The sequence below is a fragment of the Abramis brama genome, assembly GCF_963993115.1.
Source record: "Abramis brama genome assembly, chromosome: 8".
NCBI lineage: Eukaryota > Metazoa > Chordata > Actinopteri > Cypriniformes > Leuciscidae > Abramis > Abramis brama.
The window spans coordinates 19,669,680-19,697,277 of record NC_139970.1 but is presented as its reverse complement, the minus strand read 5'-3'; the positions used below and the strand labels follow the sequence as shown (position 1 = coordinate 19,697,277).

Here is a 27,598-nt window from a genome sequence, read left to right as displayed (position 1 = left end):
ATTTTATTTGATGTTTTGTTTCTGTTTTATGTGGCAGCAGTCGTCCGTAAGGGACTGCTGCCTTTAGTTTTGTATTTGTTTATTTATTAAAATCTGTTGATTGTTCGCCGGTTCCCGTCTCCTCCTTCCCATAACATCTAACCTTGCTACACTAAACTTTTCAAACATAACAGGCAAAAAATCAAATTGAAGTAAATGGTTTTTATACTTGGTGCAATTTTCTGACTTTACTCCCACAATACGATTACCAAAGCCAGAGGCTGTCACACCTTGTTACCTGGTAAACAGTACCTGAAAGCATTTAGTTTATATCACAGCTCGTCCAAAGCCATTAAGTTAGGTAAATCCGCAGTTTTTTTCAACCGGAGAACATGTCACATAACGTTACATATACCTCAGGAAAGTCATTTGATAGCACGTTGGTTAGATAATAAAAACAGTAGCCTACCAGTCATTGTACCATGTAAACATTGTAACATGTTGTCACTAAACAAATTAAGAAATTTCTGTTTAGTTACCAAATGTTTTGACAATCACAATACATTATCCTGCTTAAATGTCCCTGTGTGTCTGGACAGAATGTTCAAAATATCTTATTTTCATGAGCAAACTTGTTCTTATTTATTGTTATATGCATTTTATACTATTGTACTATTGAGACAATAACAAGTTTGCTACACAGACGCGCTGCGCTAAAACACTACGTGAAAAAACTCTAGGCCCAGAGAGAAGGAAATGAAAAGTGGAATAAAGTCGTTATTTTGGGGTTTTTTTGCGCACAAAAAGTATTCTCGTCGCTTTATAAACTTAAGATTGAGCCACTGTAGTCACTTGGACTATATTAACGATGTCTTTAATACATTTTCTGGGCCAGCAAGTTATAATGTCTTAGAAGCCTATGGAGGAGTGAGACAGCTCTCAGATTTAATCAAAAATATCTTAATTTGTGTTCCAAAGATGAACGAAGGTCTTACGGGGTTGGAACAACATGAGGGTGAGTAATTACTGACAGAATTTTCATTTTTGGGTGAACTAACTCTTTAAGACCTCTTTTGTCACTAGGAGCAACTATTTGCACTAAGATTCTTCATGAATACAGGCCCAGATCTGTTGAATGGTCATCACCGATGAGACAGTTGAGGTACAAGATTCGACCCAATCAGCAACAGTAGAAGAGCACTGGTCCATCATACTGAATTCAGTTTTTCTGTTCAGTTTAAGGCACAAGATAAGAGAGAGCCTAATTTTTACCAAGTAATACCTAAAACATTGGAAGTGTCTTTTCGTGATCTTTCCATGGATTTTACAGCATATCAGGTGGTGAATGCCAATTGTGAACATCTTATGGCAGCAGCCATTGGAATTGCTAACAGCTCATACTATGGAGACAAAATGACCCTTGATTCGGTCACTTATTGCAGATACCCTTTTTCCATGACACACACACACACAAAATGGCTTTGCACTATCCTCTAAAACAGGGGTGGGCAAACTTTTTGGCTCAAGGGCCACACTGGGTTTTAAAATTTGACAGAGGGCCGGCCCAGTAGCAGATTATGAAACACGATCTTATGAAAGTGCGTAACGTTATCTATACCACAAATTTTATTTCTCCTGCCATTTATACGCCAAAAATGTTTTTGTGTGCATATGCTATGCACTGTAGCCTAAACCCCTTGGTTAGGATTAGGGGTGCGGAGTGCGTGCCTATTACACGCCATAAAGTGCGTATCATATGCACGCGAAAACTGCGTATCATAAGCACTACAAATACAATTCGTGGTATTCGCACTTTCATGAGATCGGGCTGAGCAAACACACTTACGTTGTGGCAACGTCTGCGCGAAATTCAACAACTGAGAGACGACATTCTGACAATACATTTTTTATGCTAGATATCCCCCATTTAGCATGTTATGTCTTGAGGTTAATTTTGAATTAGTCAGATGTTAGATAATTATAGCCTATACTTTTTAAATATTGTTTATCCTTATTATTATTTAATGGGCCTAACAGTAAATTAGAAACAAAACACCTGCAAGTGTAAACTTAGAAGAGTAAAAATGACAGAAGGTTACTTCAACTTTATTAAAACTGCATATGACAATCAATTTGCACTTCCAAAAGTCATACATTTGTGGGGAAAAAACGAAATAAACGAATAAACAAATTTATTTTAAGTATAATAAAATAAAACATAAAAAGCAAAGGCAGATCAGAACATTTAATGAACAAAACCGGGTTCTGTACATGGCAGACATGGGAGCGTAGTAAACGGTCGGTAAACGGAATCAGTCAGGATACATCGACAAATCCAGAGGAGCAAAGAAACTAAATAGCAGACAAATCAAAGGAAAAACTAAACAGGTGTGCAAGCGGTTACCAAACATTTTTTTCTCTGTGAGTTTCCAAAAAAGGAAAAAACATTAACGTGCAACAAGTCTATGCGCTTAAGTCGCTGTCTGTTTGGTTTCCATGGTGACGCGTCATTGCTTGTTACGTGACACACCGCAGCCACAACAGCGCTGAATGAATGATGATCTGCTTTTATGTAATTTTTCCTTTTTTACATTTGATAGCTATGGCATGAAATATCTGATATTCCGATTGTCAAATATATGCAACACAATATATATATATATATATGTATAACGCAAAGTATTGCAAGAAAAAGGCAAAATGAATGCGATCTTAAGACAATTTTTTAAATACTCGACGGGCCGGATTAAACAGCCTAACGGGCCGTATGTGGCCCGCGGGCCGTAGTTTGCCCACCCCTGCTCTAAAACCTGCTGGTCTTGAACCAGAAATCGCTAATGTCATTCCACCAATGTTTCAAAAGTTCACAATAACTTTGTAAAAGTAATACATATAAATTGAGAAGTTTAAATCAAAATTTATTCACATCTAAACATTAATCAACACACATAAACATAGAACATAAAATACTGAAAACGGAAGCTCAAATGTGCTTGCTTGACTTTCAAGAACCAATGAGGTTTGTTATCCCAAGTCACACAAGCAAGTACGATTGATATTTGATGTGCTCTATGTATGTGCATTGATCCACGTTTATATGTGAATAAAACCCTGAAATAAATATTTTCTCCAGAATTGAATTAAGCAGCTCTATTTCACATGGATTACGTATGATATGGATCATGGACATTTTAAAGTGTCATCATTTTAGTGGAATGGACATAAATCTCTCAGATTTCATTAAAAATAAAATAAAATATTTTTGGGTAATACTCACCAAGCATGTTGAGAGTACCAATAGTATTCGTTTTCAGTGTCTTGATAGGGTTGTACATGTAGTTGGGTGGCGATGCAGGCGAGGCCAAATGATATATCTGGTCAACTTAAAAAGAGGGGTAAAAAAAAAAAACAGAAGTTGAAAAGTGAGAGGGAAACCGTTTATTGAGTGATTTTCCATTTAGAACCAATCCTCTCGCCAGAGGACAGATTGAACAGATAAAAATCAAACACACACTTCAATTTATTCCAATATAAACATCATCCAACTGTACAATGATTACAGATACTGAATATGGCCTAAAGCTAATCCAAAACAACAGCCCAAATAGACGGTAACCATCTGCCCGTTCATATGCCCAAACAAATGAGCTGTCTTGTTAATGCAAATTATTGTTTAAAGAGGGTTTTACGGCTAAAGATCTTAATCAGTCTTTGAATCTATAATTAGGAACCAAATTTAAAAAAAAATTGTGCTTTTCCTGTTTTCCAAGAGAAACTCATGAGTTCGAGCCATTGGACCAATGCCACTTACTGCAACTCAAACTGGATGCATCATCCTTTGGCACACACACAGACATGGCAGAAAGGTCATTCTCATTACCATTAGTCAATGTTCTGTCTACTATATGCAATCTGATGTCAAACAGACCAGGCATAGGCAAGTCAATATAATGGATGCAGAACATAAACAGACAAGTTCTCATTCAACCTCCCCCAACTTAAATATAGTGATAGGCAGGGATCAGTTTTAGAGGGCTGAGGAAGGAGATGAGTCAAAAGAGTAGCTGATTGAGGCTCAGTAGGAATGAAAAATCAAAGAGCAGAGACACGCTGGTCCTATGGTTTAGTTGGCATGGAGGAATGGTGCAAGAGTCTTTTAAGGTCAACCCCAAGAGTCTTCGAACTGTTTCAGGCCAAGGACTCATTGGTAAATAGAGAGATGCGTTACAAACTTTATAACATTGAGTGTTGCAATTTTTTGCCTGGCCTATGATAACGTGTGTAGTACCATTACATTACATAACATTAATGTATTCACATACTTTAATATGTTTACTTTAGAATTGCAAAGCCATTAAAGTAATCATTAATAATTAGTGATAATCCTGTACATTACATTTAATGAGACAATACACAATTAGTTAAACTTTAGCCTCTTTTTTTTTTCCATTTTTTATTGAGTTTTATGCCAACAACAACAACAAAAAAGGTAACATACATTGAACAAAATCAAAGGAAGCTAAGGAGGAGGCATCTAGTACAATTGATACAAAAATAAGTAAAACTGTGATCATCGAAATCACTGATCAATAAACCTTACAATACTTCTACCATCTTTTGCACAAGTTTACCAGAAACCCAATCAGTAGAATCTCACAAAATTAACACTCAGTGTACAGTTGTATTGGGAGGAACAGTTATGCAGACTCTAGGGCCAGAAAATGGGTCCATTTTCTCAATTTTTCCTTAAATGATGATTCTCTTAACCTTATAGTGTAGGTTAAATTTTCCATTATAAAAAAATGCTTTGAATTAAGCTTGTCCATTGCTGTTGATCTGGGATGTTCGGTTTGAGCCAAAGTCTAGTAATAGCCTTTCGGGCCGCAGATAATAAAATCTTGGATAAATAAAGGTCCTCCTTCTGCACACTTTCTGTGATGTTTCCGAGAAACGTAACTTTACATTCCTTTGGGATATTGTAACCCAGCACCTTCTGTAATGTATTGTTAACAATAGACCAAAATGGTTGAATTTTAGGACATGTCCAGAATGTGGGCGTGGTTTGCGTCCCTACTACCACAGCCCCTCCAACAGTCTGAGGTATCCCAAGTTGTTTACTCTTCAAATAAGGAGTGATGAAAAACCTCATAAAACACTTCCAATTAAATTCTCTCCACTGTTGGGAGTTGGTGGAGGTCTGGAGTAGACAACATGTTTGATACCATTCCTCCTCCGTGAGGACAACCTTTAATTCACACTCCCATTTTGCGTTTACATAGAGTGTAGTGTTTTTCAAGTTCTCCATCAGACTCCAATAGAGTTTAGACACAATCTTATTAGTCTTTTGTTGATAAGCGCCACACATTATTTCAGTAAGAGGGTTACCACGTCAGAAGAAATCCCCTTAATTTCTTTGCAGTAATAATCTCTCAGCTGTAAGTATCTGAATAGATCATGGTTATTTAGATCAAAACTATCCTTTAGCTCCTGAAAACTCTTCATCTTGTTGTTTTTGATAGCTATGCAGAAAGCTGTCAGGCCCTTACTCATCCACTCTTTAAAAGTACTATCATAAATAGCCGGCTTAAATCTGTTATCCAGTGCAATCCATCTCAATATTTTTTGATCATTTTTAAGTTTCAATTGCTTAATCAGAGAGAACCATATCCCAAGGGAAAATGTAACTATAGGATTCAGAACCTTCCTTAAAGAGTCATCTAGGCCTTCCTCTCCCAACAGGGTTTGAACATTATAATCTGGTGCATAAGTCTCAATATCTTTCCATCGTGCAATATAAGAGTTATCACACCAAAGGCACAAAGGACGTAGTTGTGCAGCTTGAAAGTACAGTTTTAAGTTTGAGAAAGCCATTCCACCTTTCTCTTTTGGCAGATGCAAAGTAGAGAGACGTATTCTGGGGCGTTTTCCTCCTCATATGAACCTTGACACCATTTTGTCCCATTGTGCAAATTGTTGAAGTGGTATTTCCAATGGAAGTGATTGGAACAGATACAGGAGCCTTGGCAGAAATTGTTGCGAATACCCACATTCTCACACAGAGTTTTTGGGTGTGAAGTCTATTTGGATAGTTAAGAAAATTGCATTATGATCAGAGATATCGGCGACTCCAATTTTACAGTCCAACACTCTGTAACATGCTTCCTTTTGCATTAGAAAATAATCAATTCGCGTGTGTACGGAGTGCGGGGCAGAGTAATGGGTATAGTCTCTTTGTGTGGGGTGCAATAGCCTCCATACATCTACAAGTCCAGTTTCTTTAAGGGTAGTGTTTAAAAATTTTCCAATTGCTTTTTTATTTCTGATTTTACTAGTTGTGTCCAGATTATAATTCAGTATTACATTGAGATCCCCACCACAAATACAAATTCCCTCAGATTCTAGAGAGATCACATCAAATAAGTCTTTAAAAAAGGATCTATCACTATTTGGAGGTGCATATATACAAACTAAAGTCAATTTGCTGTTTTCAGCTTTGCCCTTCACTACAACATAGCGCCCCTCTTTGTCTTTTATTTCTTTATATATGTCAAATTTCAAAGAGTTCGAGATGAGGATGGCTACACCTCTTTTGTGACTATGAACACAAGAGCTGTGGCAGATTTTCTTGTATCCAAATTTTTTTAGTTTCTCGTGTTCTTGTGGTGACAAATGGGTTTCCTGCAGAAAGATAACGTGCTTATTTTCTTTCTTTCTTTTTGTCATTACCCTTGCTCTTTTGATTGCATTCCCAAGACCGTTTACATTCAGTGACATTATTTCAAGTTTTTGTATCATCAGATAATAATAAAATAAAATGTGGCTCTTCCTCCTCCCAAAGCCTCCAAAACAAAAAGCAACAAAAATGAACTAATGAACACACAAAAGTATTTAACATGAACACATTGACTTCCAAAATGAGGTACTGGAAATACATATAATCCCAATAATCCCAACATCAAGTGAGGGGGAAAAGCCTCGCACGAAGCGAGAGCCCCCTCCCAGAACTAGTGATAATGCAAAATGAGTTTCACTCATTCCAGCTCAAACTTGTCATCCTCAGAGTAGGGTAAATATATTCATAAAGCCTACAATAGAATCAACTTTGTCAACTACAACCGTAGGTCTAATCAGCACATGTTTTATGTGTGGGTTGTTGGTCCCAAAATAAACAAGCGAAAAGTACCTGTAAGACATGCTGAAATTAAGTTAGGACGGGGTACGTTGAAACTCCTGTAGTCGATCGCGTACGCGTTTGATAGCTCCCTTGTCTCTGTGGCGAGGAACGAGTTGCCATGGTGATGCGCTCTCCAGCTGATCCAGCAGGGCAGCCGTGTCGAGTCCTCCGCGATCTTGGGGTTCTTCCACCTCGATTCCCTGATTTCTCATCTCACGTGCAGCCTCCGCCGGGGTGTGGTACAACCGTGGGCCCGTGTCCCAATGAATTCGCAGGTTGGTGAAAGGTGACTGAAATCGGATGCCTTTAGCCTTTAGCGCGCTCTTTATAGGTTTATAAGCTCGGCGCTGTTGCACCACAGCCGCGGTATAGTCATGGTCAAAAGCTTACGGGCTTGTCTCGTATGAGTATCATCTTCTGCCACGCGTTTTTCAGTACAGTCTCCTTGGTCTTAAATTCAAGAAAGTTCACGATAATGGATCGTGGGGGGGCATCCGCGGTGGGTTGGGGGCCAAGGGAGCGATGAGCTCGTTGTATTTGCGGGTCTGTACCCTCGCTGATCAACTTTTCACTTCGAAGTAGGTTTTCAACGAAGGTTATTGTGGAGCTGCCCTCTTCTCCTTTGCGGACCCCGTAAATTCTCAGATTATTCCTTCTCCCCCTTGATTCCAGATCAATAATCTTGATCGTTAATCTTGTCCATCATCTTCTTTTGCTCCTTTAGGGATTGTCTGAGCACGTCGTTAGCTGCCGCTGAACAAGTCTCAAGCCCTTCTATGCGACTCTGGGCTTCTTCGAGTTTTTCACTCTGTTACTGCACCGCAAGCTTTGTCACTGTTAGTTGTTGGTTGATGTCTTGTTTAAGAGTATTCATCTCTTGTTTTATGTCTGCTTTGAATGCATCCAGATCCGATTTCAGCTCCGTCCGTAGGCCACTTATCTGCTTGCTAATACTTAGCATAGTTTCGTGTAGGGTCTGCGTTGTTGCCTCGCCGTCGCCATCTTCTTCATCGGTGTTCGCATGTGCTTCGTCTTGTTCGAAATTTTGCTTTTCTTTATCTCCTTGCATTCTCCTAGGCCCTTTCCTGCCTCCCCCTGGCATATTTTCAGACAAAATAGTCTATTTCTGAAGCAGTCAACTTGAATTTCAGGGGAAAGTACAACCCAACTTTGAGGAGCTCAAAGACTAAACCGCCATATTGGTCAACCGTCCGCCCGGAAGTCTAACTTTAGCCTCGTTAGCTTTGTCAAACTTATTTTTATTTTTTACAAAAATTAGTTTGAGATTAAACAAAATGTGGGCCCTGGTCTACCTAAAAGTCTTTCTTGAGGATATAAGAGGCAACCCAAGAGCCACAGTCACTTAGTCAGTCTCAGAATTTCCATCTGAAACAAAAACAACCAAATCAACACAAAAGTGGGATACAGTTGTGCTTGAGGACAAGTGCCAGGAGAGGACAAGGAACCGGCTTTACTGACGAGATGCGCATAACAATGTCACACGATATATCGCCCAGCCCTACTTTATAGTCAAACTCATTTTTTATGTTTGGTTAATGAACATTTCTGTGCCACCCCACCCAGACAGGTTGCTGGCCACCCCTAGGAAAATATCCTGGCTCCGCCACTGCTAATTATTATCGCAATGGTTAGCATAAGTACACTAAACGTAACATAAGTATACTAAACGCCTTTAGTATTGTATATTAATATATTTCTGCCTCACACGGTGATCAGAATTCCCATCGGATCACAATCTTAATTAATTTCACACTCGCTGGTGCCTTAAAAAAAAGTGAGTTTTGAGCTTAAAATTGTTTTAAATGTCTTGACGTAATGTTGAAGTTAGCTGGTAGCCTGATTTGAAAACATGGGAAATGAGCAGTGGTGCTGACCCTCTCCATACGTTAATGACCACTCCTTAAGACCCAGTTGGCCCGCTTTGGACCAAGGTATTCAGCGGGCTAAAAAGGTCTGGCCATTGGCCCGGAGGAAGCCCCAGAAGTGACAGTGGTAATGCAAATGGCCCTGGCGTGCACAACACAACCACGCTCGCTTTTGGCCCGAAAGTGGAAATGCGGCTATTGTAGCAGCCTGGTTACTTGTATACCAAATTTTGACAGGCTGAAAAAATCCTGCTCATGGAAGCTGCCAGACAAGTATGAGACAGTCCATGGGCATACTGTCAGAGGCTGAAAGTGACATCTAAAGTGCCTGCTGACAGATCTGCTAATTGACCTTTACATCACAGTAATCTGACTGGCTTTATTAAACACAATCCAGTGTGACATATATTTAGCATTTCCTGTGAAGCACAAATTTCTTGATAACATATTACTATTAAAATCTCAGTACAAATGTCATATCTAACTAAAAAAATATGTTCAGTTTCTTAGTTTAAATGTCAACATATCTGTGACAGATTTTAATTTGTGCACAATGAAACCACAGTAACAAAAACTAAACTAGGCATTTAGTTTGCTAAACTTTTGACCATTTGTTATCATAACAGTTACATGGGTTGCCAGAGACTGCCAACCAGAAGTAAAAATATGCCAGAAAAAAAAAGTGGTTTAGCATATATAACCTTTTGGCCTGGTATCACAGATGGGGTTTAAATTAAGCCAGGATTAGGCCTTAGTTCAAATAAGATATTTAACTAGCTTTTAAAAATGTGCCTTAGAAAAAAGAAAAAAAATTATTGGTGCGCATCTTGAGACAGAACAAATGCACTGACATATTTCAAGATATGCCAGTGTTAGTTGATTAAAGTTAAAACAGCTAAAACATGCATTTTAATCCAAGGCTAGGCTTATGCCTTGTCTGTGAAACCGGGGGTTAATGTTTTTATTTAAGTTTAGAGGTCATGTGTGTACAGCTACAGAATTGTGCCGGCTACAGAAGTTGTAACACTGCCAGAAAAAAGCTGTGTGTTGATTGTGTTAACAATGCAGTAAGATTAATGGTTTGAGCATGTACAAGATTTGGCGCAAGACGTTTGTGGTCAAAGAGTTGGGCAAATCAAAGTTCTTAACGAACTGATGCAGTTTCGTTCATGTGGTTTCATTGTGGGCCTATAATGTGAAAGTTAAAAACTGTGAATATCCACTTTAAACTAGACAAACACTGCTGACGTCACTGAGTAATAATAGCATTTTGGTGGAGAATGAGATGTGTGCACCACAGCGATACGAATAAAAGATGGAAAGCCATTGTGTTTGTGACTGTGGTACATTTACCGCAGATTTCAAACAATTTGACTAATTTAACGGTTTTCTAGTGTGAATGTGGTTAATGTCACAGTTGAATGTGTCAACCCTGTACTCATCAGGGGTTGAAACACACTGCCGAGATTTTCCATTACAGAGATCGCGGTCATTGTTTTTAATTAGCCGACCTCCAGCCTCTCCTGGTTTGATTAGCAGAAGTGGTAGGAGGTGTGATGCTGCCTGACAAATAGGGGCAAAGAGAATGACCTGAAGGTCCTCTAAGCTCTACATCACTTCATTCGAGGATCCACTGTCGAGTCTAATCACTGACAGTGACTGTCCTCAAACCGGACTGAATTTATGAAAGCAGCCTCCCTTTAATGCTAGTTGTTTTTGTCAGTCCCCAACTCTTGAACTTTCAAATTACATCTAAATAATTTCCTTTCTTTGACAGTTTTTGACAGTCCTCTTTCAGTTCCAGTAACAGTGAACTGAAACTTCTGAACACTCTCATCTCATCACCACAATCCCGCTCAGACTCGGACGGCAAAAAACAGGCCCAGTGTAGAAAAACCCTTAGTCTTTATAATTGATTATCTGTGATGAATCAAGCATTAAAAGCAATTGGTGGTGCTCACCTTCAATATAGAGAGGCTCCACCACATCATGGTTGATCAGCTCAAAGTTCTCATGGCCGATCCAGTGCTCTACATTGCGTTTGCGGCCAGTGAAGAAATTATCCACAACAGTGACCTCATGACCATCCATCATCAGCTTATCAGTTAAGTGGGAGCCCACAAATCCTGCCCCACCGGTGATCTACCAGAGGAAAGAATGTATATTAGGGCTGTGACGGTGGCAATGGACCAACTACCAGCGGTGATGCAGTGATTGGGGGGTTGTTTTGAAATAAAAAAATAAAAAAAAGTTTATTTGAGCAAAAAGGTGTTTATTTGAGCAATTCCGTCAAAGAAACTACACACTAAAGCCTGTAAAGCATTGAAATAAATATGAGTAAATATAATATAATAAAGTAAAATAAAGTTAAATCTATTTAAAAAACAAAAAAGACTTCACAAATAAACTTGACGCGCCTTACCATGTCTAATAACAAGCACAAACAGTGTTAAAAAGAATTTGACGTGCAAGTAAAAATGTAGGCTATCTGTCCTACAGCATTTTACTACTTTACCACAGTAAAGAATACGAATATAATAGGCCTAATTAATATAATAGCGAACCAGGAAGAAACGTTTATAATCCCCTTAGAAAATGGGTGAGACGTGAGTGAAGATTTGGGAAAAGAAACAAGAGATTCCATGCAGGGATGAGTCACGATTTTTGAATATTCTATTATAATTATATTATATCGAATAGGTTGTGCGATTATTCTCTAAAATAAAATCTCCATGTTTTCGGTGCTGATGCGGTGGTGACGCATTCATGTAACCAGAGGGTGACCCTGCCAATAAAGCACATAACAGCTGTCACAAAGAACCGGCACAAGTAATGATTATGAATGTGTCAAATACAGCAAGGAGACATTTTAATTGTTTATTAATAAACTAGTATTTTCTGTGTCAGTGTCGGCAGCAAAGATTAAGTTGACGATGCTGACTCGTCATCTTCGCAGTGAACGCGCCTATAGAGAGAACTGCACATTTAGTCGCTAGTCGGTTTCTTTTCGTTTTGAATTCAAGCTTTCTATATGGAATAACTAATGGAATATTGTTAAATTTGCTGATAATCGGGTGACCAGATCGCAAACCAGAATTCAAAACCGACAAAGCTTACATTTATAGGGCTCACGCACAGCTCTCTTATTCGTTTCCATGGCTGCGATGTAACATTTAATTGCTAACCTATTATTTATTTTGTAAACAAAGCTTTGTGCTCCACTCCTGTCATAATATTCATGTAAAACAGCATTCATATACAAAAAAATTGGTTTGGCGGACCACCGCCGGTGCTACACAGCCACCGCGGTAGCGCTTTACAACCACGGTGGTGCGGTTGTTAAGTTTACCGGCACAGCCCTACTGTATATCATTTCATAAGCCAAAATTATTGAAGTATATAGAGTCATGCAAGTTTGAGAAACATTTAAAGTTGCAATCAGATGGGATTTAATAACAACATGGGGCTAAATCAGGACAGGGAGTTATCAGAGGAATTTGAGCAGTGTTTCAACTCCCTACTGTTTCTTGTTTCCTCAATGCTTCTACATACTTCCACTCTCAATTACCTGTGTGCAACACAGCCTGTTGAAAAGCTCCGTCTGTAATAACTAGTTATTTTACAGCTGCCAAATTGGATATGCTTCAATCTGACACTATAAACGCAGGAGATTTTTTTTTTTAATAACATTTCAATTGGAGGAAGAACAATGCCAGCGATCTATCAAAGAGTGTGAAAATGAACAACGAAATGTCAATAAACTATGATGACCACGTATATGCCATATATATCTTAGAGACAGACAGACATGCATTATTGAAGAAGCAGTTCTGTACACCAAAGAAGACTAAAAAAAAAAAAAAAAAAAAACCTCACCAAAATCCTCTTTCGGTCCTTCTCGGATAAGAATTTTACAGGTGGGTACTTCTGGGTAAAACTGTAGAATAAAAGAAAACCTTAAATGAGCAAGATTCAAGAGTATTTAGTATTTGTCTTCTATATGTCAAAAGCGCCACACTATTCAGTCACACACAAAAGCATAAAAAAAAAACTGATGAAAATTATCCACATTTAAACATTCCATTCTTCTTGCTACTCTATCAACACATTCCAGTACAAATTCACTTGTCAGTATTGAATATGTCAGTATCTGAGCACAGAAACTCAATAACAACTCAATAATCTAGAGGGATGACTCTGTGCTTGTGAATCTCTCATCCAATTATTCTTGAGTTCTCAGCTCAGACACAGAGATATTGTAGATACTCTCCCTAGTCCCCTGACTTCACTGATAACATCATCACTGGTCATTTCAATTGTCTCACTGGTCCCAAAGAGGACACAGTCCCATAGAGATAACTCTGATCAGGGTTTTTTTTTATATGTTTTTTTTTTATGCACTCACAGTGAAGCCTCATAGAAAAACCTGTACCAATGCATGTATAAAATAAGTATTTTTCTTAATAAGTTTAGAGTTCTCTGGTTTAATTTCCTTTATTCTGTAAACTTGATTTCATGTCTGTAGCTTGTGTTGCTGTTGCTATACTTGTGTCTTGCACGTGGAGATGCATTATATTCATTAGTGCTATAAGTCATATTCGAGCGAGCATCACTTCCAGTCAGAACCTATGTACACTCTCTACACTCTTAAAATATGAATTGTTCTTCACAATAAGAAAACAATATAGTTATTTTAAGAACTGTTCACTGAAAGATTATTTGGGGGAACAAAAAATGGTTCTTCTATGGCATCACTGAAAAAAAAAAAAAAAAAAAAACTTCTGGAACCTTGATTTTTAGGTGGCTTAGATTATCAGAAATAATCTCAAAAACACACCCTAATAAAATACAAGGAAGCTGTGAATTGATGTTTTTGTTGAGCGATGCCAGAATGAAAAAAATGGACCACAGCACATGCTGATAATGCTGGTGGAAGCCTGTTACAAAATGTCTATCCAAAAACTGTTTTTGTTACTTTGGCCAAACTAATTTGAAATGTAGATTAATTTCACACTGCTGCCATGACACTTGTGCCTGTTTGATGAATCTCCTAACACAGGTAATGTACTCTGAGATTATGTCAGTGCCGGGTTTAGTCAGGGCCCGGGCCAATCAAACAGCATCAAGTAATCTCCTTTAGGTCTGGCTGAGATGCGGCAAAGTGAGGAGAAAAAAAAAACAGACACTTCTCCGGAGACCTCACACCTCAACACTGCGGACTGACAAAATATCATGGTGCGATTTTAACTCCATCCTGACATGCCACTCAAAGCTTGATGCACACTGTGCTCCAGCTTCCTGTCTCTTCCTCTATTCAACCCTGCTTACACTTCTCCAGACTGGCTGTTTTATGGCACGCACTTACTGTGATTTTTTTTTTCTTTCGTAATTACAGGCTCTAAAAATTTGCTCATGTCATTTCAAACCTATTCAACTTATTACTTGCTCATCAGGGTTTTTTCTCACAATTGCACAATATATATATATATATGAAGTGTGGATGCATTCAAAAATATCAGGTATAAAAAAAGGATTTTATTATGTGTAAAAGACCACGCTGTGATACCAAGCACGGCGAGACTTGAAGCTATAGCACAGTGTAAATTTTTTGGGTGCAGACGAAAAACATACCTAAGCTCAAGTTCCCGTATCTTCTCCCTGAGAGGTGCCACTGCCTGTGAGGAACAGAGTGAGATATGACAGTGAGAACGGGACAGGAAGGGCAAAGAAAAGATACATGAGACAAAGAGTAAGAAACAAAGAGAACAGGAAAAGAGGTGAACAGAGAGATTTATAGAGAGTGAGGGGACTGCATTAATTACCCAGTTGAGACTGGGACATTTAAAGCCTAAGGAAAACAAAACAGATAAAATGGCAGAAATTTATGTCTGACATAGACACAGTCGTCAAGCACGATCAGCCCTCAAACTGATTTACAGATTAATCTGAGAGCAGCTGTAAGGTTATGTGAAAGGAAGAATGAAATTGAATGACCTCTTTTTTTCTTTTTCTTTTGAGGGAACAGAAATAGTTAAAGCCCCCCTGTGGTGAAAATCCAAATGCAAATTCATAAGTCAATCAACATCATTGCTGAGTATTTTCAGCTTAAAACTGCAGTGAACCAAACACAGTCTCAAAAACGCGTCACAAACTACCTTGTAACCAATCACGTCAACGTGTGATCGTCAACGAGTGGATCTCTGAGCTGGTGTGAGTGAGTGGAGGCGGGGATATTTGTATATTCATAGAACCGCGTATACTAAATGAAGCAAGGTTGTAGAGTTACATTCAAGCTATTTTAAGGCATGACGATTTTTTTCAAGGAAAAAACGTTTAAATGTGTCTTTTTAGGGATCAAAGAGGAGTTTTAAGGGATAAAATGATTGACTACAGGGGGGCTATAACAGATTATTAATCTTTTAATCAGTACTCTTTCTTTAATTAACCCACTAATAAGCAGAAAGTTAGGCCTGCACCAAAGAAAAAAAATGCAGGACCGACTACAGCTTGTATGACTTGTATGTGTTGCTGATACATGTAATTAACTTTGATCAATTTAACCAATTAGCATATCATGTAATGTATCTGATTGCTTTAATCAATTTGAGCACTATTCCTAATTATAAGTCATGTTCAGTAAGTAATCCTAACTTCATTAACATTCCGAATGACAGTTGAAACATCAGACATTTGCCCCAGAACAACAAGATTTAAGATCTGGGTCGAAGAACATTTCCAAACTGTAACACTTCTTTAAATGAAATATCAAACATCAGACAGGAGAATAAATGTCATAGTTTCTAAAAGCTATCGGAGATGCTGACAAACAAGCCTTGGTAGATGTTGAGACGCTTTGAACTTTAAGGTCAGGCAGATATGAGAAAAACGGTTTCTAATGAACTTCTGCATGCGATAAGCAGACATTTGGGATCTATAATGAAACGATAGAGATTGCAGTTATAGCACTGACTTTTAATGTGAATGTATGTGCAAACAAATCAGCCTCACACACTTTCGCAAACATGCTACATGGAAAAAAATTAATTTGACAAACTAAAGATATAGCAATCTACACTGAGTGGTTTTCAAACGGTTCTGGGTGGTTTCTTACAAGCCCAAGTCTCTGTGATATTCTGGTTGCTAGTTACGGTTCGGTTCTCTCCTTCAAATGTAAGCCAATGCAATATTTTCACCTGTTTTGTCATTCACCAGGTGAAAATGGTACATCTGATCGCTCATAAACATAACAGGTTACCTCACCTCAACAAGCCGCTTGATTTGAGGTATCATTCACGTCAATAGCACTACGGTACAGGGGGAGTTACGACGTGTCAAATTTTAAAAGCAACATGAAGAGTTGTTCATATTCTACTCTTGAGAGAACCAGGATATTCAAAGAGAAAAAAATAAAAATAATGAGGACTGGACTTGATCCATCTGGAACTAATTGGAGAGTAAAAAGATGATTCTGTATGCACTGACAGGTGGTTGAAAAAAAAGAGGGCTTGGTAAAGTCAGACCAAAAAAAAAAGAAAAGTTAATGAAACCCTCTAAAATCAAACATTTTGTGTGTACTGATGAATCATTCATTTTCATTAATTAATTAATTCATTCATTCATTCATTCATTCATTCCATTAATTAGTTTTGAATGTTTTATTTGTTTTACTTCATTCATTGGAAGTTGGTGATTTTTGTGGCAGTTGCTGTGTGAAGAAACAAAAAAAAATTAGGGCATTAATAAAAAAAGGTTAAATGGTATTAAATTATTATCTCTAAACCGACTCAGGGAACTCACATGTTTAAACTTGACACCTAAGTGAGGAATAACAGAGGGTTAATGTTCCAGGTTTTATCAAATCAAGCACTGGTAAAAATAGCCTCCTTGGGCTTTACATCACACACAATTATTTTAAAATGATTTTATAAACAGTAGTGGCAAAAATGTTTTAAATATTTTAAATCTGAAAAAAACAATCAAACAAAACATACTAAGCTTGGTTAAGGTATTTATCTGACTAAATTATGTGCCAACTGCAGCTACAGATTTTATTTTAATATGCAAAAAAAAAAAAAAATGCATAGAAAATCAAAAAGCTCACAGGAAAAAGCACATTGACTACAATAGAATTAGTCATATTTCATTGGTTCTCTCTTGTTTTTGCATGTATTCATAATTTCTTTGTATGAGAGTCTGGCCAGAACTTATGTCCACACAATTTGGCAGGTTTCATTGTGTTATCACAAACAAAACAATTGACTAAATGCCCAACTATACATAATATGATTACAGAATCTTTAACCAATTTTTAGTAATATTTGAATAAAGGTTAAATGTATACTACTGTATGTATACCTGTTGTTTTTACAAAACAGCTTAAAGGCCCATTCACACCAAGGATGATAACTATAATGATAAAGACATATAGATCTAAAAATAAAAGAATAGCAGAGTTCACACCACAAATATCGTTGAAATCACTTTCAGAACGATTTTTTTTTCCAGCTGGTGAAAGTAAAACTTTGACAGCCAATCAGAATGCATCCTGCTTTAAAGAGCTGAAGCATTTAAAGGTGCAGTAAGCGATATCTGGTAAATGCTGTTGATATTTGAAATCTCCAAAACAAACACACCCCTACCCAAAAGGATCACACCCCTATCTTGATGCCTCCGCCCCCACATCCACACACACGGTATGCAACGCAGGCAGCGACTATAGTGGAATCTGCTGTGCCTGCCGCCGAGGGTATGATGTCATGAATAAGTGAAAGCCGTTTGTGTTACTATGATAATTCAAATTAATGTCTAATTGTTATTTAGCTCCTCTACTCCTTTGTCATCCCTTCCATCCCAAAAAACAAACAGTTTCCATGAACAGCTCCCTACATAACTTGATAGTCCAAGTAACTAATATATTACAAATGTGACAAGAAGGGGTTAAAACAATCACTAAAAGGGGAACCAAAAGACAAACCATATATTAGGAGTATGTTATCTCACTTTTCAGACACACTTTGGGAGCCGATGCCTGAAACTGGTGGTGGAGGAGGATCCAGGAGGTTAGAAGTTCCAGGCTCATTATAATAATAATAATAATAATAATAATAATAATGCAAATGAACAAACAAGCGAAGATGGCACATGAATATATTCAAACAAAAGTTGGATAGTTCAGTGATACACAGCAAAACCAACGTTACTAACATATCGACGTTAATGTTCGTTTTCAGACCTTCACGCTCCTTAAGGTCTCTCCAGTGCTGGAATGCTTCTCCGATAGTATAGCGGGTCCTATCTCTTGCCTGATCGTAACCCTTCTTTTTAAAGTTATATTCCCCTGGACTTTTCCTCTTTTGTAATTATATTAATGTCTGTATTGTGCACCGAGCTCTCTCTCCTCCTCCATCATGAGTGTATACACACATTACTGCTGATTGGCTACAAGTGTGTTTTGATGCTCGGTCCGATAAACTTATCAACAGCGTTTTTTCAAAAATCGCTAATTGCATCTTTAAAGCGGCAGATGACGAAACTGCAGAAAGCGATTAGGTGTGAACACTATTATCCTTACAGTTATATTTATGGTTATGGTTATTGGTGTGAATGGGCCTTAAGGCTGGAATAACACTACACAACTTTTAACCAGATTTTTGCCCGATTTGCAGTCAGCCAATGTGAGTTGCCGAAAGTCAGAACCAGTCTTTTGAGTTGAAATTGACAGAGTTTCAGAGAAAACTGCATAGTGTAATGGGCAAAGACTCTTTTTTTTTGATTTGGACAGTGATTCTCAGTCATTTAGTGTATGATGCCCAGTTTTTCTAAGTCAGGAAGTGTATGATGCCAAGTGTTTTAAAATCTGTTAAAATTCTAAAAGTTGTGTACTCTTTTCAAATAACAAAGACTGGGAAACATCACACATGTAGTCAGGACAGCATCACAAGCAGAGAAACGGTATTTTGGGGGTTCCAAGCAGAGCATAACAGCATAACATAAGATCACCACAGCTTGTTACTTGCCCCCTGACTATGAAACGTAATTGCTATCGAAGGCATGAGTAATTAAAATCTTAATTATATTGCGCTCTTGGGTAGCTGCACAATGTATCCCGAGAGCTTGAAGTGTGGATATCAGCTGTTAGGTTTAAATATATATAGTTTCCAGTAAAACTGAGGTAGGTGATCATAAACTGAACTAAAAACACACAACTGTGTAAAAAAAACTTGAAAACAAACATGAACAGCTTGTGTTAACAAACCTCATCTATCCTCTGTTCAATCTTCATTTCTCCGTGTTCCTGTATAGACCTGTGGGAAACAACAACAGACGGCTTTATCACAGCCACACAGACACACAAACATTCACACTTGCACAGCAGAGCTTACTGAAGCACACACTACTCTCCCTCAGCTCAGTCTGGACACATGATGAAGATGCTCAGAGTCAACAGTACCACATGCCTGAAGTTGATCTATAATAAAGCTTGTTTTCAATCAATCTGCCACGGCCACGGACCAGTGAACAGGTCTAATCTCGGTTTCTGATTAACGCACAGTGCAGTGGTCCTTCACAGGGGTCTTGAGATACGTGGGCTTTGCAATATTTAAAGACAAGGGCCACTCAGTATCGATGCCCACGGAAAGTGACAGTTTCAAACACCAGTCGCCAACAATATACTACATCAATACATACGAAGATAAGATATTCAAGAAGAAAGAAAAGAAAGAGCAGGGTTTGATTTCATTCTTCTTGAAATTATTTGAATGTGGAAAGTGGGTGTTGCATTAAATATCATTGGTCTGAATCCCTGGAAACTAATATTTTAAAAGTCCCCGAGGTGAAAATCCTGCTTTTAATGTTGTTTATATGTCTATGTGGTGTTTGTAATATGCTTTAAGTAATATACAAACCATGTGCAAATTCATAAATCAATCAACACCATTGCTGAGTATTTTCACGTTAAAACTGCAGTGAACCAAAGACAGTCTCAAAAACGCGTCACAAACTGCCTTGTAACCAATCACATCAACGTGTGATCCTCAATGAGTGGATCTCTGAGCTGGTGAGTGAGTGGAGGCAGGGCTAATTTGCATATTCATAGAACCGTGTATACTAAATGAAGCAAGTGTGTAGAGTTACATTCAAGCCATTTTAAGGCATGAACAAAAAAAACAAGGAAAAACTTTTTTAATATATGTCATTTTTGTGACCAAAGATGAGTTTTAAGGAATACAATTATTGACTACAGTGGGACTTTTTGTCTTTGTTTACATATTTTACCATTTTTTAACCTATTCTGCAGAATACTTTCCAGCACAATCAATCCATTGCAACTAAGGGTGTCACAATATACCAGTATTGACGATAACCAGGATATATAAAAAAGAAGAAATATTTATATTGTTTATACAACACATATGATAATATCATAAATAATCCAACATCAGTCTGGTTGACATAGTATGTGGTGCTATTGCACCTTGGCGCCTGTTGTCAGCCATCACAAAATAGAAAAAAGAAGACACAGTGTGTACCTAACACAGAAAATCATGTTGAAGGAATTGACAGAAAGAAACGAGACACTAGCTGCACCTGAAAAAAGATATGCCAGTGTGGGATTTTTTGGGATTCTGTAATAAGACACCCTGTCGACACGCAAGTATGGAGGAAGTGCATCTGTGCAGAACGACTGGTATATCTGACATCTAGTTTTTCCAACATTTACAGAAGAGCTACATTTTTTAGCAGCAGACTGAGCTTGCAAATACAAGAACAAAATATATCATATTTACCTCATATTTGTGTAGGTTCCCCAGACAGCTAAAAGAAGAAGACATGAGACATCAGTACCAAACCTATAACATTGATTCTCAATACACAGAGACACAGTTTTACATTCATATCCATTACAACATTGTTAATAAATACACAGTCAAGCTGTTAAGGCTGGGACACACCAAGTCGACGGTCGGGCAATGTCAGGCCATTTTTGAGCGTCGGTCGGCTTTTTTGGGCCGATTCGGCATGTTGAATCAGTGTAGGGCCGTCGGTGAGAGAAAGAACTCTGATTGGCTGTTCAGCTTCGAGAACGAGTCTTGTTGCCTTGAGTTTTTTGACATCGGCTTGGTGTGTCCCGGGCTTTAGACCCGGATAGATATTTATAGCAGAGAGTACATGCAAGTGAAAATGTTTGTTTAAAGGGTCATGAACCCCTCTATTTTAGTACAGTTTAGTTCTCACCACAGTTTTGAAAAATGCTACACAAACAGAAAACTGGCCGTGTTAAGCTGCGAAGTGGAGAGGAAAAGTGGGAGACAGACAACACAACGCATTCTGAATCAGTTTTTTTTTTTACTCTCACTAAGTTAAAAGCATCAAAGGTCCTCCCACATATATGTGCTGCAATTCATCACTGCACAGATCAAGATGAACAAATATATTAAACAAGGGTTTTGTAAGCTCACAGTAAAATACACCCTATTCAAATGCACACATAAATGCACAGCCGTTTGCTTTTACACTCTGCATCGATAATATACTGTATTAATGTAGCACTTTTAAAAAGTTTTTCAGCATTTATATGCCGTTTGATCAGTTACATCAAGCTCTAAAGATGCCACGCAGAAACTCTTACAAAATGAATACAAACACTCGACACTTGAAATTCATGAAAGCATCTCTACTATTCATGATGATCTCACAGTTTGAAGCGTCTGTAGGGAAAGCAACACATGCTGGCGTGAAAAATATGTCTCTCATAGGATAAGAACACGCAGTCTAATGAATAATTATGGACACTGATGAGTCGCTGATGTACTATAATTTGGCACAAGGAAGATTTTAAACCCAGAAGATGAAAATAGCTCAAAAGCTCAAAATTAACCAGTTTTCTCCTGCAATTAATTAACTGATGATAACATTGTCTTTTATAATGTGCAACACATACACACCTGTTAAAACTCAAACATGTAGTTTAGTGCTTTATGCGCCTCTAAAAGATGTAAAGGAGAGGCAGTTCTTAAGTCAAGTCTGCTCCAATCTCAAAGACAATACGAACAAACGCACTCACATAAATGATTTAGCCTACTAAAAGTTAAACAACTATTAACAATATTAACATGATATATGTAATGATCACAATCAAGTACCTCTTCAAGATCAGGATGGCAATGACAGGCTGTTTTTGTGCGTTGGCTGGCTTAGTTGGCCGGTGTGTTCAGCACCGTTGGCTCTAGGCAATCAATAAACTATCTAATCAAAGTACACGCATGTAGAAAAAAATAATCTGAATTGGGTATGTGAGATCTAACCTTCATAAATAAATATTATATATAATATTATATATAATTATTATTATTACATTAATATTGTAAACATCTGCCCTTTACTCATTCCTCTCTATAACATGCACAAGGACACATATCGCAAAGACAAATTACTCACACCTGGCAATACACATCAAACAGCTGAGTGGAAATTGAGCAAGTGAAAATCACAACCATATATAACAAACCATCCTCCCTGCACACTTGCTCCAGGCGAGTTTCGTCAACAACAGATAACTGTTCTTTGTTTCAAATGAGGGGGTGAACTTGACCAAAAAAAAAGAAAGAGTACGATAGAAGAAGAATCTAAGGCAAAAGGTTAGTGTAAACCGAAAACCTGCTCTCCAGAAGAGAGTTGGAGAGGTAATTATGCAAATCCCTCTGTTCCCAATCTGGCCAGTTCTTTCCCAGAGGCCTTGCTGCTGTCACCGCAAATTCCTGGGTGTAGCGTGATTTACGGCAGGCTGTTTTGTGCATGGCCAGCTTGCTGTGTGCCACCTGATGCCATGCCAATGCAAATATGAAAGGAGAAAAAATAATCTGAATCACACGATCTATTTGAGGGGGGCAGAACCAGAAACCTGATTGGGGGGACCGTAACAATCAAGGAGGAAAATTGTGGTAATGCAACTGTTCACTCAAAATAAAAATTCTGTCATAATTTACTCATCCTCATGTCGTGAATTTCCTCTGTGGAGTATAAAAGATGATATTTTGAGAAAAGTCTAAGTGAGACTTTTTTTTTTTTTTTTTTTCAAGTCAATGGTCACCAAAAGTGTTACCAATATTCTTCAGAATTTCTTCTTTTGTGTTCCTCAGAAGAAACTAATACAGGTCCATTTACCGCATCCATTTAAAGTGGAAATGAATCAATCAGTCAAGTTTACAATATTTAGTAAACAGATTTCCACTCTAATCAAAATTATATAACAAAATTGATAAATGTAACCACAAAAAATGTTTATGGCTTTTGTAGCAAGGGCACCGCCATCTTGGCAACCTGTGACGTCACGGGATTGGTTGTCTTGCCTGAGTTCAATAGATACAACAATAGAGAGAGAGTTAAAGACAGACAGTGGAGGACAGACAGTGAAAGATGGAAACTGGAAAGCATCAGGGCATCAGAAGACGGCAAAGGACAAGAGAGTCCATTTTCATAAACTGCCGCTGAAACGAAGGACGGCACGTCCCATTGCCTCAAGATTTCCATAGTCAAACTTGGTTATAAAATATGTTTGCCAAAATGAGTCCAAAATTAAAATGAACCACAAGCATTATAAACACCCATTTGTCATTCCAAAACATACAGAGAAGCTGATGCAAAATAAATGTTTCTCACCGTGATTCCATATTTGCCTATCTGGACACCATATGTTGGATAATTCCAGTGAATATCCAATTTTATCATTTTGCATTGTGTGCAATGTTTTTCAACTTTTTCCTTCTCTTCCTGGAGTCCTGAATTTTTTTTATCAGCACATTGCCTTGCAAATAGCACTAGAGCCCCTCTATTAAATGCTTCCATGAAATGTTTTCATCAAATTTATGTTTGAAAGAAAAATTTTGTGAGTACAACTGTTGAAGAAAATGGAATTGAACCCAAATTGTAGGTTCATGGTGAAGGTAGACATTAGGCTTTTCACATTGCGCTTAACCCCGAGTTATCGTCTTTCTTAACCCTGCTTTTAACCCTGGGTAAACCCTGAAAAGTGCGAAACCTAAAGCAAGATAACCCAGGATTCCGTTTACCCGGGGTTTAGAATGATCCAGGATAGACTATTTCAAGTGTAAAGAGCCCTATTCTTATGATGACTGATTGTATGAATGAAGAAAGAATGCAAAAATGCAATTTTTCCATTCCAGAGTTACCAGTTAAAAGTTAGAGCAAAATTATATGCATATAAAATTATCTTACAGTAATCTTATTATCTTTTTTAACTTGAAAATTTGTTAAGTAAAAATAAATAAAAATAATTATATATATATATATATATATATATATATATATATATATATATATATATATATATATATATATATATATATATATATATATATATATAAAAATATAAATATATATATATATATAAAAAAAAATATATATATATATATATATATATATATATATATATATATATATATATATATATATATATATATATATATATATATATATACTGTATAGTCAATTTCCCGGTAAATAGCTCATAAACCACCAATACACAAAATGAATGCCGTCCAATACCCACAACAACACATAGAAAGGACTTAAATGACACATTCACAATTTGAAGGTTTCCAGATCAAAAAGTATAAAGAAAACAAAAAACAAAAAAAAACAGTTACACAATGTCTCAAATGACCAAAAAAAAAAAAACTATTGAAAACACAAACAATACCGAGGAGATTGCTGCTAAAGTTCATTTCATACTTTAATTTGATTTCACCAAAAAGAGTCCTTGATTCACAATACGTTTTAAAAGAGACTGTGGATTTTTTTCCGTATCGCAACAACTTTTAGAAATGAAAGCTTCTGAAAGTAAACTGGAAACAAAATAATGCAGACTTTAAAACATGTCCAATTACATCTGGTCAAGTCCTTAGTTGTAGAGGCTGAATTATTTTTAGTGCTGCCAGTCGGTAGGCGTGAAAATTGTGTTTTGGGGCAGGTAGGCAACAGCGGAGGACTGCTTTGTCAAGGTCACTCTCACTCTCTTTGTGAACCTAGGGCCTCTTTAGGGATCAAAAAAAAACAAAACAAACTGGAACACTCATTTCTCAAAGTAGCATTCCACATGACCCAAATTCATCTTTCTGAATTTCTCCACCCTGGTTTTGGGGTCTCTAGTGATGTTCGGACTACTACATAATATGTGTAAGTGATTGCAGTTGTGTGTCTAAAGTCTTGGCTGAGTATTAACTAAAGCTCAGGTTAATGAATGTATTACTGTATTTTAAAGCAATGTACAACACAGTTTCCAAGGGCCTTAAAGTGATTTTCATATAGGAACAGTTTTTCTAACCCTTTTAAATATGTCATGTTTTGTGTCAAATTCTTAAAATTCCATTAATTTTATTATCATCTAATATAATAAATAAAGCAATCAATTCAATCAAATAAACTCCATATCAGCAAAAGCAGTCTTTGCACTGCAGAGCACAAGCTATATCTAGATGTTTACACACTGTTTCATGCTGCTCAGAGGTGGCATGAATGCAATTACAATGGCATAAATAATGTTATGAGATCATGTTTTAAAGAAAGTTCAATAGAGAAATATGAAATAATGGTAAAAACCAAGTGATACTCATAGTCCGATTCACCTGATAGGGCAATTAGGGGAGGGATTTTGTCTTCCCAGGTGTGAAACAAATATTCATATTCATTCATATTCAATATTCATGATCATTAACACCTTCTTGCATACAACCTTTCTGACACAAAACCTTTCTGAAACATTTCTGAAATCATTGTTTTACGTGAATGAGTGGGCAGGATGATTTTCACATCGTTTTGAAGCAAAAAAAAAATCAAGGCTACAAGATCCAGTTTTCAAAAGTCTTGTGAACAAATATTCAGTATGGGTTTTGTTGCCTTATTTCAGTGACTTAAAAAAAAATATGAATGAACAATGAACAATTTTTTTCAAAACTACAATATTTTACACATAATTGAAGCAGAGATGGTACTGCATACAGTGTAATCAAACTTTAGCCATGAAAAAGTTATAAGTAACAGAAATAAGCACAAATGTCAGGACGAAACATCTCCAGGGCCCAGAAAATACCTCCGACCCCATAGGGTTAATATCAATTAAAAAACCCAATGATGAGTGTCCACAAATTTTAGTGCAGCATAAATTAAAGGAAAAGCCTGAGAACTACTGATCTAAATAATGTAAGATGTATCACTTATAATTAATCTAACATCATTAAATATACCATCTATAATCAGACCATTAACTGTGAGCGGTGCAGTTTCATCTAGTACATAGTCAAACACACATGACATAGATCATGGTATGGGTGGGGGATAAAATCGATGCATCGCGATGCGGACGTGGACGATTCTGAATCGAATCACAAATGCAAAAATCAATTTTCAAATCTTAATTGATAACTTAATTGTCAAATTGGTAATGTTGACGGAACGCAAAAGGCGCCTGGAGAGTCTGTGATGTTCAGCTGTGCACATAACAGCAACACATGATGGTCTCTATCTGAAATCACCCAGCTAATATCACAGATCTTGACTGAGTCAGAATTCAATGATTTTGAAAGTGCTGTAAACAATTCTGAGTTTCAAAATGTCAGTAAAGGCGATTTGAGAGAAGGTGTTTTGAAAATCCTAAAGAATATCTTAGGACCCAAAATCGATTGGTCGAAAATTACCAATTGTGTACAGAAGAAGGGTGAAACTGTTTGTGAGTACACAGAACGATTCTGTCAGTCAGCTGCAGTGTACAGTGGAATTGCAGACACGCCAGAGAAGGTGTTAGGTGATAATGGCCCTTTGGTTCGCACATGGTTTCATTGTCTTTTGCCAGAACACAGAAAGGCGTTGCCTTACTTAAACATCACATGGTGTATGAGAACCCTGGAAGACAACTTGGACAGTTTAGCTATTTGGGAAAGAGATTCTGATGTCAAAGAGAGAGTAAGAATTGCAGCAGTTTCTGTTAAGGTCAACTCAGAGAAGCCAAAGAAACGCAAAAGTCCTAGAGAAGCCAGTTGTTCTTACTGTGGCAAGCACGGACATTTTGGAAAAGAATGTAGGAAAAACAAAAAGAACTTTAAAGAAGTTAACAAGGTTAATCAGCTTCTGCTTAGCCTGCTTGATATTCTGAAGCAGCCCCTCCCCTCCTCGTTAAACTCGTGGGGCAACTTGATACGGTGTTAACCATTTAGGCTGTGAGTGCTTAATTTCCCCAGTAACTTACAACAAAGATGAAATACTTATTTTTGTTTAATAGAACAAAAGGAAAGTGACTGTCTCAGCCTTTGTTTGGGGGACATTCAGTATACTCACAGCCTTAAATGTTATGCCACAGAATATTGCAGTCAGACAACCATCCTCTGTTAATGATGTCTACTAGGACTGATGTTTCACTGGAGAATGGAAATGTGCCAATTTTCTCACACACTGTACAGTGTGTACACAACACAGGGACAGAATAGGACACGGACAAGTGAGGTGCCCTGGGAAGAACTGAACGCAACAGGCTTCGGGGGTGAAC

General features: G+C 37.4%; 1 protein-coding gene across 6 annotated transcripts in view; it reads right to left on the bottom strand.

The window, feature by feature from the left end:
• Positions 1–27,598, bottom strand: part of uxs1 (UDP-glucuronate decarboxylase 1) — a 93,534-nt gene that overhangs the window by 41,929 nt on the left and 24,007 nt on the right. For 2 of the 6 annotated variants that reach the window (XM_084122232.1, XM_084122231.1), the window contains 8 exons: positions 20,829–20,856; positions 19,295–19,343; positions 16,837–16,853; positions 16,708–16,744; positions 14,671–14,714; positions 12,916–12,976; positions 11,001–11,181; positions 3,257–3,361 (listed from right to left, as the gene is read on the bottom strand). In XM_084122232.1, the coding sequence (XP_083978358.1) occupies positions 3,257–3,361; positions 11,001–11,181; positions 12,916–12,976; positions 14,671–14,714; positions 16,708–16,744; positions 16,837–16,853; positions 19,295–19,343; positions 20,829–20,856 (522 nt within the window). Of the gene's footprint in view, positions 1–3,256; positions 3,362–11,000; positions 11,182–12,915; positions 12,977–14,670; positions 14,715–16,707; positions 16,745–16,836; positions 16,854–19,277; positions 19,344–20,828; positions 20,857–27,598 lie in introns of all 6 variants that reach the window. The other 4 variants (XM_084122235.1, XM_084122236.1, XM_084122234.1 and 1 more) reach the window with 2 other exon arrangements.